Source organism: Panthera onca, chromosome A2, assembly GCF_046562875.1.
Source record: "Panthera onca isolate mPanOnc1 chromosome A2, mPanOnc1 haplotype 2, whole genome shotgun sequence".
Lineage (NCBI taxonomy): Eukaryota > Metazoa > Chordata > Mammalia > Carnivora > Felidae > Panthera > Panthera onca.
Genome location: NC_138340.1, coordinates 3,373,149 through 3,385,675, shown reverse-complemented (window position 1 = coordinate 3,385,675; position 12,527 = coordinate 3,373,149). Strand labels below are relative to the sequence as shown.

Below are 12,527 nucleotides of genomic sequence, written 5' to 3'. Positions count from 1 at the left end.
TCTCTCTCTCTCCCTCCCTCTGCCCCTCACTCCTGCTTGCACGCTCTCTCTTACTATTAACAAAACAAAACAAAACACCCAGAAATTATTTCATTTAGAAAAAAGGTCAACAACAATATGTCATGAATTCAAGACAAGTCCTCTTTGTTCCTTCCATTGAACTTCCTGGTTGCTTAGATTTATTGCAAAGACTAGCTCTTGCTTAGAGAGCTGTCCCTCCCCTGCCCAGGAACGGAGCCTTGCAAACGTGACCCTTGATTCCTGGAGTGGGGGGAAGTGAGGATTCAGCCCCAGAGACTCTGGGAGTACCCACCCCCCAAAAGCAGGAATCAGGGGGATGAAACACCAGGGAGAAGCAGGCGGAGAAGGGAGCACGCCCCTCCCCTGCCAGGAAGCAGTTTTGCAATTCTGACCACCCCCTTTCCCCTGCCTGGCTCAGGGCCAGCCACCAACGGGAACAGGATGTGGGTGAGGACTTCCCTGGGGCGGGCGGCCCTGCCCCCAGTCCAGGCAGGTATCAGGCTACCTCACCGGGCTGAGCGAGCCCAGACGGAAAAGAGGGAGGCCATCATGTCTTCTTGGAGGCCACAGCGAAAGCACAGGTGAGTCCCCCCACCCTGCCCATGGTGGGCAGAACTGGATTCCAGGCAGTTCCGTCTGATGCATGGAGGTCACGGGGCGAGATGTAGACCCACGGGCTGGAACAGAGCGACAGGCTCTAACCGTGGACAGACTCGCTGTCACTCACCCTTGCTACAGCAGTGCTCCACGGGCCACACAGAGAGCGGGAGGCCCACCAACGCCTCCCGACCAACACCCCACCGGAGGCCTGCCGGAGGGACCGCGAGGGGCAGAAGCCCAGCCCTGGAAGGATTATGGTGCCGCCTGTAAACCACCCCACCCCAGGGCCAAATGCCTGCTCCGATCTGCACAGAGCTGGATGCACTTTCCGTGTTCAGGGTTCCCTTTGGAGCCCTGGGTTGCCCTCGAGCACTTTGGAGCAAGATAGAGCTGGACACAGCAAGTAACCTTGTTTGGCCGGCGCTGGGCAGAAAGGGCAGAAAGTTTCCCAGAGGGGACAACTTGGGAAAGTCGGAGAAAGTTTCACGGGAAAGGGAGCATCGGAGCCGGGGCTTTGCAGGACAAGTAGGAGTTCGCTGCCCCGGCCTTCAACATATGGAGCCGGGGAGGTAAGAAATGACCCAGAAAACAAGCTAGAGCAGAAGGAATTAGCCCATGTGACTGTAAATAATGAACAACCCGTTGGGGCAAGGCTGGCAGTCAGGGGGGTGGGTAACACTTATGGGTCAGACTGAGAAACGCAGTCTTCAGAGAGTTCGAATTCTCTCTGGAACAACAGCTACCTCTGGCAGCTGTGAGGCGTGAGGGTGGAAGCGAGGAGAGGAACAGGAGGTGACTGCACTCGTCCCGGGGACCAATGCGGTGGCATGGTCCCAGGTGGTAGACAGGAACGGGCTGGCTGATTCTGGGGACGTTTTCACCAAGCCGGGTGTCTCTTCTGTCGTTGCCCGCAGCCCCGGAGGCCTGGACCCCCAGCTTTCTAGACCGCTGCTCCTGCTGCTGCTGTCTACGGCCTCCGCCCAGGAGGTCGCCCCCAACCGTGCCGCCTGCGTGGTGTCCCATGCGGTCAACGGCAGCTCCGTCTCCTGCCACCCCCCTGCCCAAATCCCCCGCCGCTTCCCGGCCGACACCGTCTCCCTGGTGGTGGAGTTCTTCAACGTCACGCGGCTGCCAGACGACACCCTCCGGGGCCTCGCTCGCCTCCAGGAGCTGCACCTGTCCAGCAACCAGCTGGAGAGCCTCTCGCCCAACTTCCTGCTGCCCGCACCTCTGCTGCAGGTGCTGGATCTAACCCGCAACCGCCTGGCCCGCCTGCCCCGCGGCCTCTTCCAGGCCTCGGGTGCTCTCCACACCCTGGTGCTGAAGCAAAACCAGCTGGAGGCTCTGGAGCCCTCGTGGCTGCTCGGCCTGAAGGCCCTGCGGCATCTGGACCTTTCCGAAAACCGCCTCCAGACCCTGCCCCCGGGGCTGTTGGCCAACGTCACCTCCCTGCGCATCCTTGACCTCAGCAATAACCAGTTGAAGGCTTTGCCCCCAGACCTTCTGAAAGGCCCCCTGCGGTTGGAAAGGCTGCATCTGGAAGGCAACAGGCTGCAGGTGCTTGGCGAGGGGCTCCTGGCACCCCAGCCAGACCTCCGCTACCTTTTCCTGAGTGACAACAAGCTGGCCGCCGTGGCAGCGGGCGCCCTCCGGGGTCTGCGGCAGCTGGGCTTCCTGGATCTGTCCAACAACTTGCTTACCGGCACGCCTAAGGGGCTCTGGACATCCCTGGGGCAGCCCGCCCGGGACATGAAGGATGGCTTTGACATCTCTGGTAACCCCTGGATCTGTGACGGGAACCTGGAAGACCTCTACGGGTGGCTTGTGGCCAATAAAGACAAGATGTTCTCTCGGAACGCGACGCGCTGCGCTGGGCCTGAAGCCTGGAAGGGCCAGACGCTCCTGGTTGCAGCTGAGTCCCACTGAGGCCCCCGGGGCTGGGCTGGGGAGACAGGCCTGGGAGCACGCTGCCTGCGACTTGGCAAAGAATTCACCTCCAGCTTTCCAGAGCTGCTGGCTGGACCCGCCTTGGGCTCTCTGGCCTCCTGGTACCCTCTCCCAAGAAAGCCTTTCCCTGTTTTCCGGATCTCTTGGCCTCCAGGCGCCCCCAGCCTGCACGGCCTCTCTCTGGCCCAGCCCTGGCCACACTGGGGTTGTCTCTGTCTGGCTCTGTCTCCCCCACTTTGAGGGGCTCTCCGAATGCAGGGCCTGGGGCCGGGGTGCCTTCTAGCCAGCATCACTCAGTTTGGGGTCAGAACGGAGGGGTTAATAAATAACTGTGGAAAGGGACTGGGCGTACTGGAATTCAGTGTTACCGGCATCTCCCAAGTTGACTTCCTAGGTCTCCAGGAGGAAGGAGAAGGAAGGAAGAAAGAGGAGAGACCCAGGGCCTGGGGGCGCAGGACACAAGCTTCTAGAGCTTCTAAAGGGATTGCAGTTGGGATATGATGGCCTGTGGCTTCCCCTCTCCCTCCCCCCATCCAGGACTTAACTCCAAATAAAACCCTGACCGTTGCCCAGAGTGTCATTTGACCGGTGGATTCCTGCCACAGCTGTGTCCTGGGGAAGGTTTAAATTAAACTGGATGCTTCAGGTCTCCAAACAATTCATCATGCTGGCCGGTGACAACCTAGGGGGATAGCCACCCAGGGCAGGCCTGAGCAGGCTGGGCGAAGCTGAAGGCTGTGTTCTCCCAACTCGCAACCTTGAGCCACCTGCTGACACAGGGCTGGGCATGCTGGAGCCCGAGTCAGACTTGGGGGACCCCTGGGTGTTTGGGGGACATGCCCAGTGTTTTCAGCTCCCTGGAAGGAGGGTCGTTGGTGGTCATTCCAGGTATGATGACGAAAGTCAGGGAGGGGCCTGGAGTCTGGCAGAGAGGGGTTTGAATCGGATTCCTCAATTTGCTCATCTGTAAAATGGGGATCCAAGGGAACGGGCCGGCCTGAATCCTGGCTGAGTTCCACGGCAGATTTTTCCAAATAAAAACGCCTTGAAGACTTGCCCAAAGTCACTCCTCAGCGACGGGGTGGGGGCTGTGATCGCCCTCCACCGTCTGCGTGGCAACGGCAGGGTGACGGGTGGCCAAACCTGGTCAACGGAAGTAGTCCAATCCTGGGGCATCCAGCGCCCCCCCCAAGTTACCATGACAACCGCGGAGCGCCGGCGAGAACCCCAGGGAAGCGCCGGGAGGTGGGCGGGTGGGCTGGGTCGCTGGAGCCCCGCCCCCGGGCCACGCCTCCGCACGGCCTCTCCCCATTGGTCAGTAGGGAAGGCCCCACCCTCCCCCTCCAAGAGGCTATAAGGCGGGCGGGGCCGGCGGTGGGCGGAGCCTCGAGCCCTAGTCGGGGGTCGGCGGCGGCGTCCGGGGGCTGTGGCTGCGCGCGCCCGGGTGAGTGCCACGTGGGGGCGTCCGGGAGGACCCCGCAGGTTGGGGGCTCCTGATCGGGTGGGCGGGAGAGGACCCAGTGGCGTGACAGGGGCGGGGGGTGAAGGGCTGGAGCAGGTGGCCGAGACCCTTGGCCCAGTTGGCTAAAGCTCAGGACCCAGTTGAGCGGCGACCAGGGCCCTGAGGGCACAGGGTGGGGAGAGGGGAAGAACTTCGAGCGAGCGGGGAGTCTCGGGTCGAACTCCCCACTCTGAGCCTGCTCAGATGTGTGGTCCTGGAAGCAGCATGGACCTCACCTCTGGGTGCCTCAGTTTCCCTGTCAATCTTTAGGTTTATTGGGATCCCGCAGCTACCACCTCCACCCCTGCAGGGGGCTGCTTGTGCAGTTCTGTCCGGGGCGGGGGGGGGGGGGGGGGGGGGAGGGGAGGGGAGGGGGAGCTGGGGGGTGCGCAGGGGTAAGGGGCCTCTTCTCCTTTGCCGAAGAGGAAAGAGCTCAGAGAGGGGAAGGCACTTGCCCGAAGTCACACAGCAGGTAACGGCAGGATGTGAACCCCAGTCTTTCTCTTTCCAGAGCCCATGCTTTGAACCCCTGCAATGTCCCCACCTTGCCAGAGGCTCTCTGTGTGCACCTAGTGTGTGCAGAGCCCTGTGCATCCAGTGTCCGTGTCCCTCACGACGCTGCGAGGAAGGGTACTATCATAACTCTGTTTTGAGGAAACGGAGGTTCCAGGAGGGAACAATACTTTGCCCAGGTCGCAAAGCCCAGCGGGACAGAGCCCAAGGCCTGGAAGGCCCTCCCACTTGGCCCTGCCCCTCAGGATGTCTGCAGCCGACATGTCAGAAGATGAGCCTGTGCGGCCCCCCAGAGACAGCCTGTGGGAGCAGGACAGGCAGGTGAGGGGCCGCCCCTCCCAAGGACAGGGGCACAGGGAGGGGTGGGGGGACTGTCCCTCCCGGGACAGTTTCGGGCCAGGGGCGCCCTCCCATGCCCATCCTTGCTGGACCTTGCGGGGGGGGGAGGGCTGCTGGCCCACGCTACCCACCTCCCAGAGGGGCGCGCGAGGCCCGGGGCGGCGAGCATCTCTGCCGCCACACCCGGCTCCCCCTCCCCCACCTCGGGGTCTCTGCCTGGGTCTGTCTCTGTGCCCACCGTCTCGGCACTCTCAACGGCAGCAGCACGAGTGACAGCGATCACAGGACCTGCTCTGCACCGGTCCCCGTTCCCCGCGCTTCGCGCACGTCGGCTCCTTGAATCTCCCGGCTCTAGAAACCCATTTTACAGATGGGGAGGCCGGAGCCCCAAGCTAAGCGTGCAGCCCACCCGCTCGCTCGCCCCTCAACCCGGCCCAGAGAAGGGCAGCGGACCGAGGGGCGGCCGAGCTCCCCGCACCCCCTCGGGCCCCTCTGATGCCACCCGTCCCCGCAGAACGTGGTGCAGCGCGTGGTGGCCCTGCCCCTGGTCCGGACCACGTGCGCCGCCATCTTGGAGGCTTACGGTGCCGCTAAGGACAGGCACCCGCTGCTGGGCTCCGCCTGCCGCCTGGCCGAGCACTGCGTGTGTGACCTGACCGCCCGTGCCCTGGACCACGCCCAGCCGCTCCTGAGCCACCTGCAGCCCCAGCGTGAGCACCCCCCCTCCCCGCCACCGCGTCCCTGGGTCCTGCCTTTGATCTCCCGGACCTCCACCCTTAGCTGTCTGCTTGTGGCCCCCTCATTCTGTGTCCTGATGCCCTCCCTCGTGGCCTGACGTGCCTCAGGTATCTGCCTCCCCATCTGCCTCTCTGTCCTTGCCTCTGCGTGTCCTGAGCCCCACGTCCCCACCCCCGGACTCCTGTGATCAGCTGAGGGGTGCAACCTGACAGACGGGTGGGGGGCACAAGACCCTTGGCCTCACGTCTGACCCAGGAAGGGGGTCACCTCCTCCGCTCGAGGCCTCCCCCGCCTCCTTCTCAGCCAGTGTGCGTGACCTTGAGCCTGCTCTCTGGGGCATCTGAGCCGGCCCTGGGCGAGGAGTCACCTTGGTGCTGGCAGCAGCCGGGTGGCAGGGGCTGAGGCGGGGAGGGAAGCACAGGTGGGGCCTGGCCTGGTGACCCACCCACACCCTAAGGGTCCCCAGCCCCTCCCAGGGTGGCCCGGGCCTCCCTCTGCCTCTCCCTACGTCTCCCTCCCTCACTCCCTGACTCTCCCCCCTCCAGTGGCCTCCGTGAACAATCTCGCCTGCAGGGGTCTGGACAAACTGGAAGAGAAGTTGCCCTTTCTCCAGCAACCTTCGGAGACGGTGCCGTGGGGACCCAGAGGGGGCTGGGGGTGGGAAGGAGCAGGGTAACCTCCTCCGGGACCGGACCGGTTGGGACTGCACCAGCCAGATTAAAATAATCAGCACCCCGGGGCGGGGGAGAGGGGAAAGGGGTGACAGGCATTGAGGGCACCTGTTGGGACGAGCCCTGGGTGTTGTATGGAAGCCAATTTGACAATAAATTACATAGAATAGAATAGAATAGAATAGAATAGAATAGAATAGGAGTAGAGTAGAATAAAGAAATTGAAAAAAACCCAAAAGTAATAATAATAAACAGCACCCGAGTTTACTGAGCACTTAACACGTGCCAGGTGGTGCTGGTAACGCCTTCCACGACCCTGTAAGGGAGAACTTTCTTACTTTCCTCCATGTTTTAGAGGGGAAACTGAGTCCCAGAGCCAGGAAGGGCCAGGGACCCTGGGCACCCGGCCCCAAGGAGCTGGGGGAAGGGAAGGGAAGGGAGCCCAAACCTGGAAGGGGACCCCTCTCAGCAGGTGGTGACCTCGGCCAAGGACACGGTGGCCAGCAGTGTGACGGGCGTGGTGGGCCTGGCCCGGCAGAGCCGCCGCTGGAGTGTGGACCTGAAGCGCTCCGTGAGCCACGCCGTGGATGTCGTGCTGGGCAAGTCGGAGGAGCTGGTGGACCACTTCCTGCCCATGACCGAGGACGAGCTCGGTGAGCCCGGCTCACGCCCACCCTGCCCCCGAATCCTTCTGCCCACTCCCCATCCCCAGAGGTTACGGATCAGAGAAGCCCGGGACTTGCCCAGGGCCGCACAGCAGTTCAGGAGGAACCGCCCGGGGCTGGAGCCCAGGCCTGAGCCCCCCCGGGCATTCCCACGGCCCCCCGCCCCACCCCCTGCGAGAAACCAGACCACGCAGACCCTAGGGCTGTACGGGGCTTGCAGACTTGAGGGCCCCGGTCTCAAACTGGTGTCCCCTCCGATGGTCACACTGGCCTAAGCAGTGCCTTTAAAATGCTTCAGTGCATCGTGTGCATTTAACAATCAGATTTTCAATACACAAGTCCTGATTTGTGGCTGGTCCTCAAAAACTAAACACTTGGGCTGAACGGCATCTGCCCCTTCATACGGTTCCCGTAGCCCCACCATTGTCACAGGGCTCCAGGCTGGCTCAGTCAGTGGAGCATGTGACTCTTGATCTTGGGTTTGTAAGTTCGAGCCACACGTTGGGGGTAGAGATTACTTAAAAAAAAGAAAAAAATCTTAAAAAAGCAAAACAAAAAAACAGCATTCTCCAGTTTTCTACATCTTGTTTCTGACCCCAGAGACGATCTGACTTCTCTCAACCCCTGCTTTAGGGGGGCGAGAAGAACATGCCGATGCACTCCCTCCTCTGCAGAAAGGCTTGGAGGCATTTATGAGGCACCTACTGTGTGCCGAACGTTTGTAGCATACCCTTTTTTTTTTTTTAGGATTTTTTTAAAGTTTATTTTGAGAGATCGCTTCTTGGCCTTTTGGCTAAGATCGAGTGTAGTAAAGTTTATTTTGAGAGAGAGAGAGAGAGAGAATGGGGGAGGGGCGGAGAGAGGGAGAGAGAGAATCCCAAGCAGGCGCCTCACCATCAGCGCGGAGCCCGACGCGGGGCTCGAACTCACAAACCATGAGATCATGACCTGAGCCAAAGTCAAGAGTCGGACGCTTACGCAGCTGAGCCACCCAGCTCCCCATAGTATATTCTTAACAGACCGTTTCACAGAGGGGCTAAGAGTGTCTGGGTTGGAATCCCAGGTCTGCCTCTTGCACACTGTGGGGCTTCATCGTCCCTTGCCTCAGTGTTCCTCATCTGTAAATGGGGCTAATGATAGTGCCTACGTCATAGGGTTTGGGGAAATGAGTTGATGTCCCTAAAGGAAAACTATAAATTTGGGAGCCCGCGGGCTCGTCAACGCACAAGGAGGGTGAGCAGACGTGGAGGGGGCGGCCATGCTGACCCCCATCCCCCCACCCCGTCCCGTCCTCCAGCGGCCCTGGCAGCGGAGGCCGAGGGCCCGGAAGTGGGGTCCGTGGAGGAGCAGAGGAGACGACAGGGCTATTTTGTGCGCCTGGGCTCCCTGTCGGCGCGGCTCCGCCACCTGGCGTATGAACACTCTCTGGGGAAACTGAGGCAGAAGAAACACCACGCCCAGGACACGCTAGCCCAGCTGCAGGAGACCCTGGAGTTGGTGAGATCCTTCTGTTCACTCCCCCCCCCCCCCCTGTGATGCGGGCCGGTGAGCGTGGATCGAGTGCCAGCTGGGGACCCGGTCCTGAGCTGGTCTGACGGGGGAGGCAAAGCCGGGCTCAGCTGCCTCCAGCCCGGTGTGTTCAAGGCTGGGGCGGAGAGGGCACATGGGTCTGGGGAAGCTCAGGGGGGTCGAGGTTCAGCCTGGGGAGACAGGAAGGGGCTTCGGTGGGGGGAGAGCCAGCAGGAGCTGGAATTTACAGGTAGTTAAAGTAGTTCAGGAGAGAAAGAAAACACCCCTCCCCTTGCTTTCCTGCCACCAATCCCGATCCACTCCAGCTTTTAGGTTCCAGTCTCTGCCCTCACTGTGTGTCCCTCCCTGCTCCAAAGGAACACGGAGCCCCCACTTTTTTTTTAACTGTATTTATTTTGAGAGAGAGAAAACATGAGCAGGGGAGGGGAGGAGGGAGAGAGAGAATCCCAAGCAAGCTCTGCACACTCAGCGCAGAGCCCCCGGCGGGGCTCGAACTCACAAACCGGGAGATCGTGACCTGAGCGGAAGTCAGAGCTTAACCCACCGAGCCACCCAGGGGCCCGCGGGAGCTTCCGCTTGGCTCAGTTTGATGACGTCAGACACCCCCAACTTGCTCCCGCATCTGAACCTCCATTCACCTGGGGGGGGTCAGGTCTCGACTTCCCGCCTCTCACACCCACATCAGGCACCCGGGATGCTGGCTCCGCCCACAGATCCCCTCCCCCTTCCTCACCCCCAGGCCCAGCCCCCCAAGCGGCACCTGGTCCCCCAGCTCCGTCCGGGTCCCAGGCTGTCGTCCCCGCAGCGGCCACCAGAGGGCGCCGATGCGCGCCCGAGTGGGTTTCTATCCCTGAACACCAAGTCCTCAAGGTCAGGTGTCAGAACGGGCTTCCTTTTTAAGGCTGAATAATACCCCAGAGTACAGATGGACCACAATTCCTGTTTGTCTTCTAATACCTGCCCCGTCCTGGGCACCGAAGGCACAGTGGCCCCGTCAGGACGCTCAAAGCGCAGTAGGGGAATGAAGGTCATGATGAAAAAACATACCAGGCGCTGGGGCATCTGCCCAGCCAGGAGGCAGGGAGGGAAGACTTCCGTCCGCTCGGAAACACGAATGAGCCAGGCAGGGGTGTGGGGCGGAGGGAGGAGTGCACCTAGCCCGCCGGCCAGCGTGGCCGAAGTGAGTCTGAGCGACGGCGGAACCGCGAGTGGCGGCGTCTGGCCAAGAGCAGAGGAGAGAACGGGCCGGTTGGCCAGGCTGGATCGGCAGGGGAAGGTTGCAGGGAAGAATGTTCTCTACATGGTTATCGAGACCAGATCCACACTAGGGTCCTGGCTCCCCCGAGCCCCCGGATCCTCAGCTGCACCCCCGCCCCTGTCCCCTCAGATCAACCTCATGCAGTGTGGGGCCACACCCACTGCCCCCGCCCGCCCTGGGAAGGTGCACGAGCTCTGGGAGGACTGGAGCCAGCGCTCCCCAGAAAACGGCCGTCGCCGCAGCCAGGTAGGGTGGCGGCGAGAGGGTGGGCGGGGGTGCGAGGGGGCGTTCTGGATGTATCCAGGGTGGCGGGGAGGGGGGGAGGGGAGGGGCCGGGCTCCAGCCGTCTCAAACCAAGGGCTGAGGTCAGCGGTTTGGAGTGTCCACGGGGAAGCTGGCCGGGTGGTCCTACGGGGTGCCCTGTGGGGAAACTGAGGCAGGGCGCTGGTCCTGGGGGCGGGGGGGGGGGGGAGCGCCCGTCGGGGACGCTGAGGCCCCTCCCCTCCCCCGCAGGCAGAGCTGGAGACGCTGGTCCTGTCCCGGAGTCTGATGCGGGAGCTGCAGGGCACCATGGACGCGCTGGAGACCAGCGTGCGGGGCCTGCCCCCCAGCGCCCGGGAGAAGGTGGCCGAGGTGCGGCGCAGCGTGGACGCCCTGCAGTCCGCGTTCGCCGACGCCCGCTGCTTCGGCGATGTGCCCGCGGCCGCCCTGGCCGAGGGCCGGGGCAGCGTGGCCCGGGCCCACGCCTGCGTGGACGAGCTCCTGGAGCTCGTGGTGCAGGCCGTGCCGCTGCCCTGGCTGGTGGGGCCCTTCGCGCCCATCCTCGTGGAGCGGCCCGCGCCCCCGCCTGACCTGGAGGCTCTGGTGGACGAGGTCGTGGGGGGCCCTGACCCCCGCTGGGCTCACCTGGACTGGCCGGCCCAGCAGAGAGCCTGGGAAGCCGAGCACGGGGATGGGCCAGCCCTCCCAGGCGACACTTCCAAGGAGGAACCCACGCCCCCCAGCCGCGCCAAGCACACCCTGATGCCAGAGCTGGACTTCTGACCAGATGGGGCCACGGGGCAGCAGACGCGGCCCTCGGGAGGTCGCCCTGCACCCCCCCCCCCCCCACCACCCCGAGGTCCCCGCTGCCCCCTAGTGGCCATGCACGTGCAGTAACAGGCCGCAAGGGGGAGGTCGCCCTGCCCCCCTCCAGGTCCCCGCTGCCCCCTAGTGGCCGTGAATATGCACTAACGGACTGCGCGGTGGCCTTGGCCCAGGTGCGCGGCGGCGGTGGGGGGCTAAATTCAGACGCCTAGACCAGCTTCACTGATCTCAGACGCGCCCCAGTCTTTCCCTTGGACACAGGAGGACTGGAACCCAATTCAGGTCTCATTAGCCCCAAGCTGGGTGCCTCTGTCTGTGGTCCCCGGCCCTGCACCCCCCAAAAAAGCGGATCAAAACTCCCCAAAGAAACACAGTTTGCCCAGCGGCTGTCTGGGGGTTTGGAAAAGTAGGCACCCTCCCTCCACCCCCCCAGCTTGTACATCCTGGACGGGGTGGGGTGGGGGGAGGGGGGAGTCCCTGAGAATATCCAGCTTCATCCGCTGGGCCTGCTGGATCCACGTGATTTGCCCTTTGGGGTCCACGCTCCAGAATAAAGGTGCTTTGTGTTGTCCAAAGGCCTATGGCCTCCGTTCGGGTCGGGGTGGGTGTTGGTTCCAGGGTGCGGGGGGCCTCAGGCGTGTGGGGCCGCAAGGCCCAAGCCAGGGTTCAAGGTTTGAAAGGAGTGCTACTCCTCCCCGGGCCTGCGGGGGCTCGTCGTGCTGTGATTCCTCCAGCGGCACTGGTCCGGATGGGGCCGAGCGAGGTAGGGGAAGGGCCACGGGCCAGTCTCCTGGGGGCCCTCCCATCCTTTCACCGAATTCTCAGCCGCCCCCGAGACTCCCCTGTGGCCGGGTGGGGTGTTAGGAAACCACAGTGTGATGTGGTGAGGTCAGGGTGGCCCCTGGCTTCCCTAGGACCCGGCCCAGGGGCGGTTCTGGGAGGTTGGACCACTTCCCACCGGCCGGATTCACTTCCCTGCCCCTGCGTAGAAACCTCCATGGCTCCCACTCACCCTCAGACCAAACATCCAAACTCCTTTGCTGAGGCCGTGCCCTCCCACCCTCCCACCCGTCGCTCGGACTCGTCCATCGTGGAGCCCCAGCTCCAATGCCGCCGCCTCCAGGAAGCTCTCCCTCACTCCGCCCCAGTGGCCTAGCTCTGACAGTCCACAGTCCACCTTCTTGGGACCCCAAGCCCCCTCCACCTGCACTTGGGGCCACAGGCAACCTTGCCTTCTCTTCCCCTGGTGCGGCTGGGGGCTCCCGGAGGGCCAGGCTGGGTGAGGATGGGCAGAATGGCACACAGGAAGGGCATTTTGGCAGAGGGAAGGGCTCAGGCAGAGGCACGGCGGTGGGGGAATCAGTCTGACAGGAACAGAGTGGGGAGGGAAAGATAATGGGTTGAGGTAAGTCTGGGAGCGGGGGGAGCGGGAGATAAGGTCCTGGGGTTGAGTCTCAGCCTTGCCTACGCCTGGGTGGGCAAGCTCCTTCCCTTGCTGAGCTGTGCCCGGCAGGGAGCAAACCAGATACGAATCCTGCCCTCGGGGACCCCACAATACAGTGGGAGAGACAGACGATAAACAAGAAACAGACGGAAATCATCTTGGTGTTAGTAGGGGATGAAAAACATAACAGGGCTGAGGGATGGGGAGCGTGTGA

The 12,527-nt window shown here is 62.8% G+C and overlaps 2 protein-coding genes across 5 annotated transcripts; both read left to right on the top strand.

Moving 5' to 3' along the window:
* The first annotated feature begins 489 nt into the window (after window positions 1-489).
* On the top strand, window positions 490-3,761 carry LRG1 (leucine rich alpha-2-glycoprotein 1). Of its 2 annotated transcripts, none has more exons than XM_060629915.3 (2): window positions 490-602; window positions 1,536-3,761. In XM_060629915.3, exons 1-2 carry the CDS (start codon window positions 571-573, stop codon window positions 2,545-2,547), a joined length of 1,044 nt encoding a protein of 347 aa, XP_060485898.3. In that variant the 5' UTR covers window positions 490-570; the 3' UTR covers window positions 2,548-3,761. The 2 variants fall into 2 exon arrangements, with proteins under 2 accessions (XP_060485898.3, XP_060485896.3); XM_060629913.3 differs by lacking the exon at window positions 490-602 and adding an exon at window positions 609-1,190.
* Window positions 3,762-3,912: 151 nt separating this feature from the next.
* On the top strand, window positions 3,913-11,444 carry PLIN5 (perilipin 5). 3 transcript variants are annotated; one of them, XM_060629912.3, is made up of 8 exons: window positions 3,913-4,012; window positions 4,828-4,903; window positions 5,436-5,631; window positions 6,205-6,287; window positions 6,803-6,983; window positions 8,293-8,492; window positions 9,913-10,029; window positions 10,297-11,444. In XM_060629912.3, exons 2-8 carry the CDS (start codon window positions 4,829-4,831, stop codon window positions 10,825-10,827), a joined length of 1,383 nt encoding a protein of 460 aa, XP_060485895.1. In that variant the 5' UTR covers window positions 3,913-4,012; window position 4,828; the 3' UTR covers window positions 10,828-11,444. The 3 variants fall into 3 exon arrangements, with proteins under 3 accessions (XP_060485895.1, XP_060485892.1, XP_060485893.1); XM_060629909.3 differs by having other exon boundaries at window positions 4,762-4,903; XM_060629910.3 differs by having other exon boundaries at window positions 4,581-4,903.
* Window positions 11,445-12,527: the final 1,083 nt, after the last annotated feature.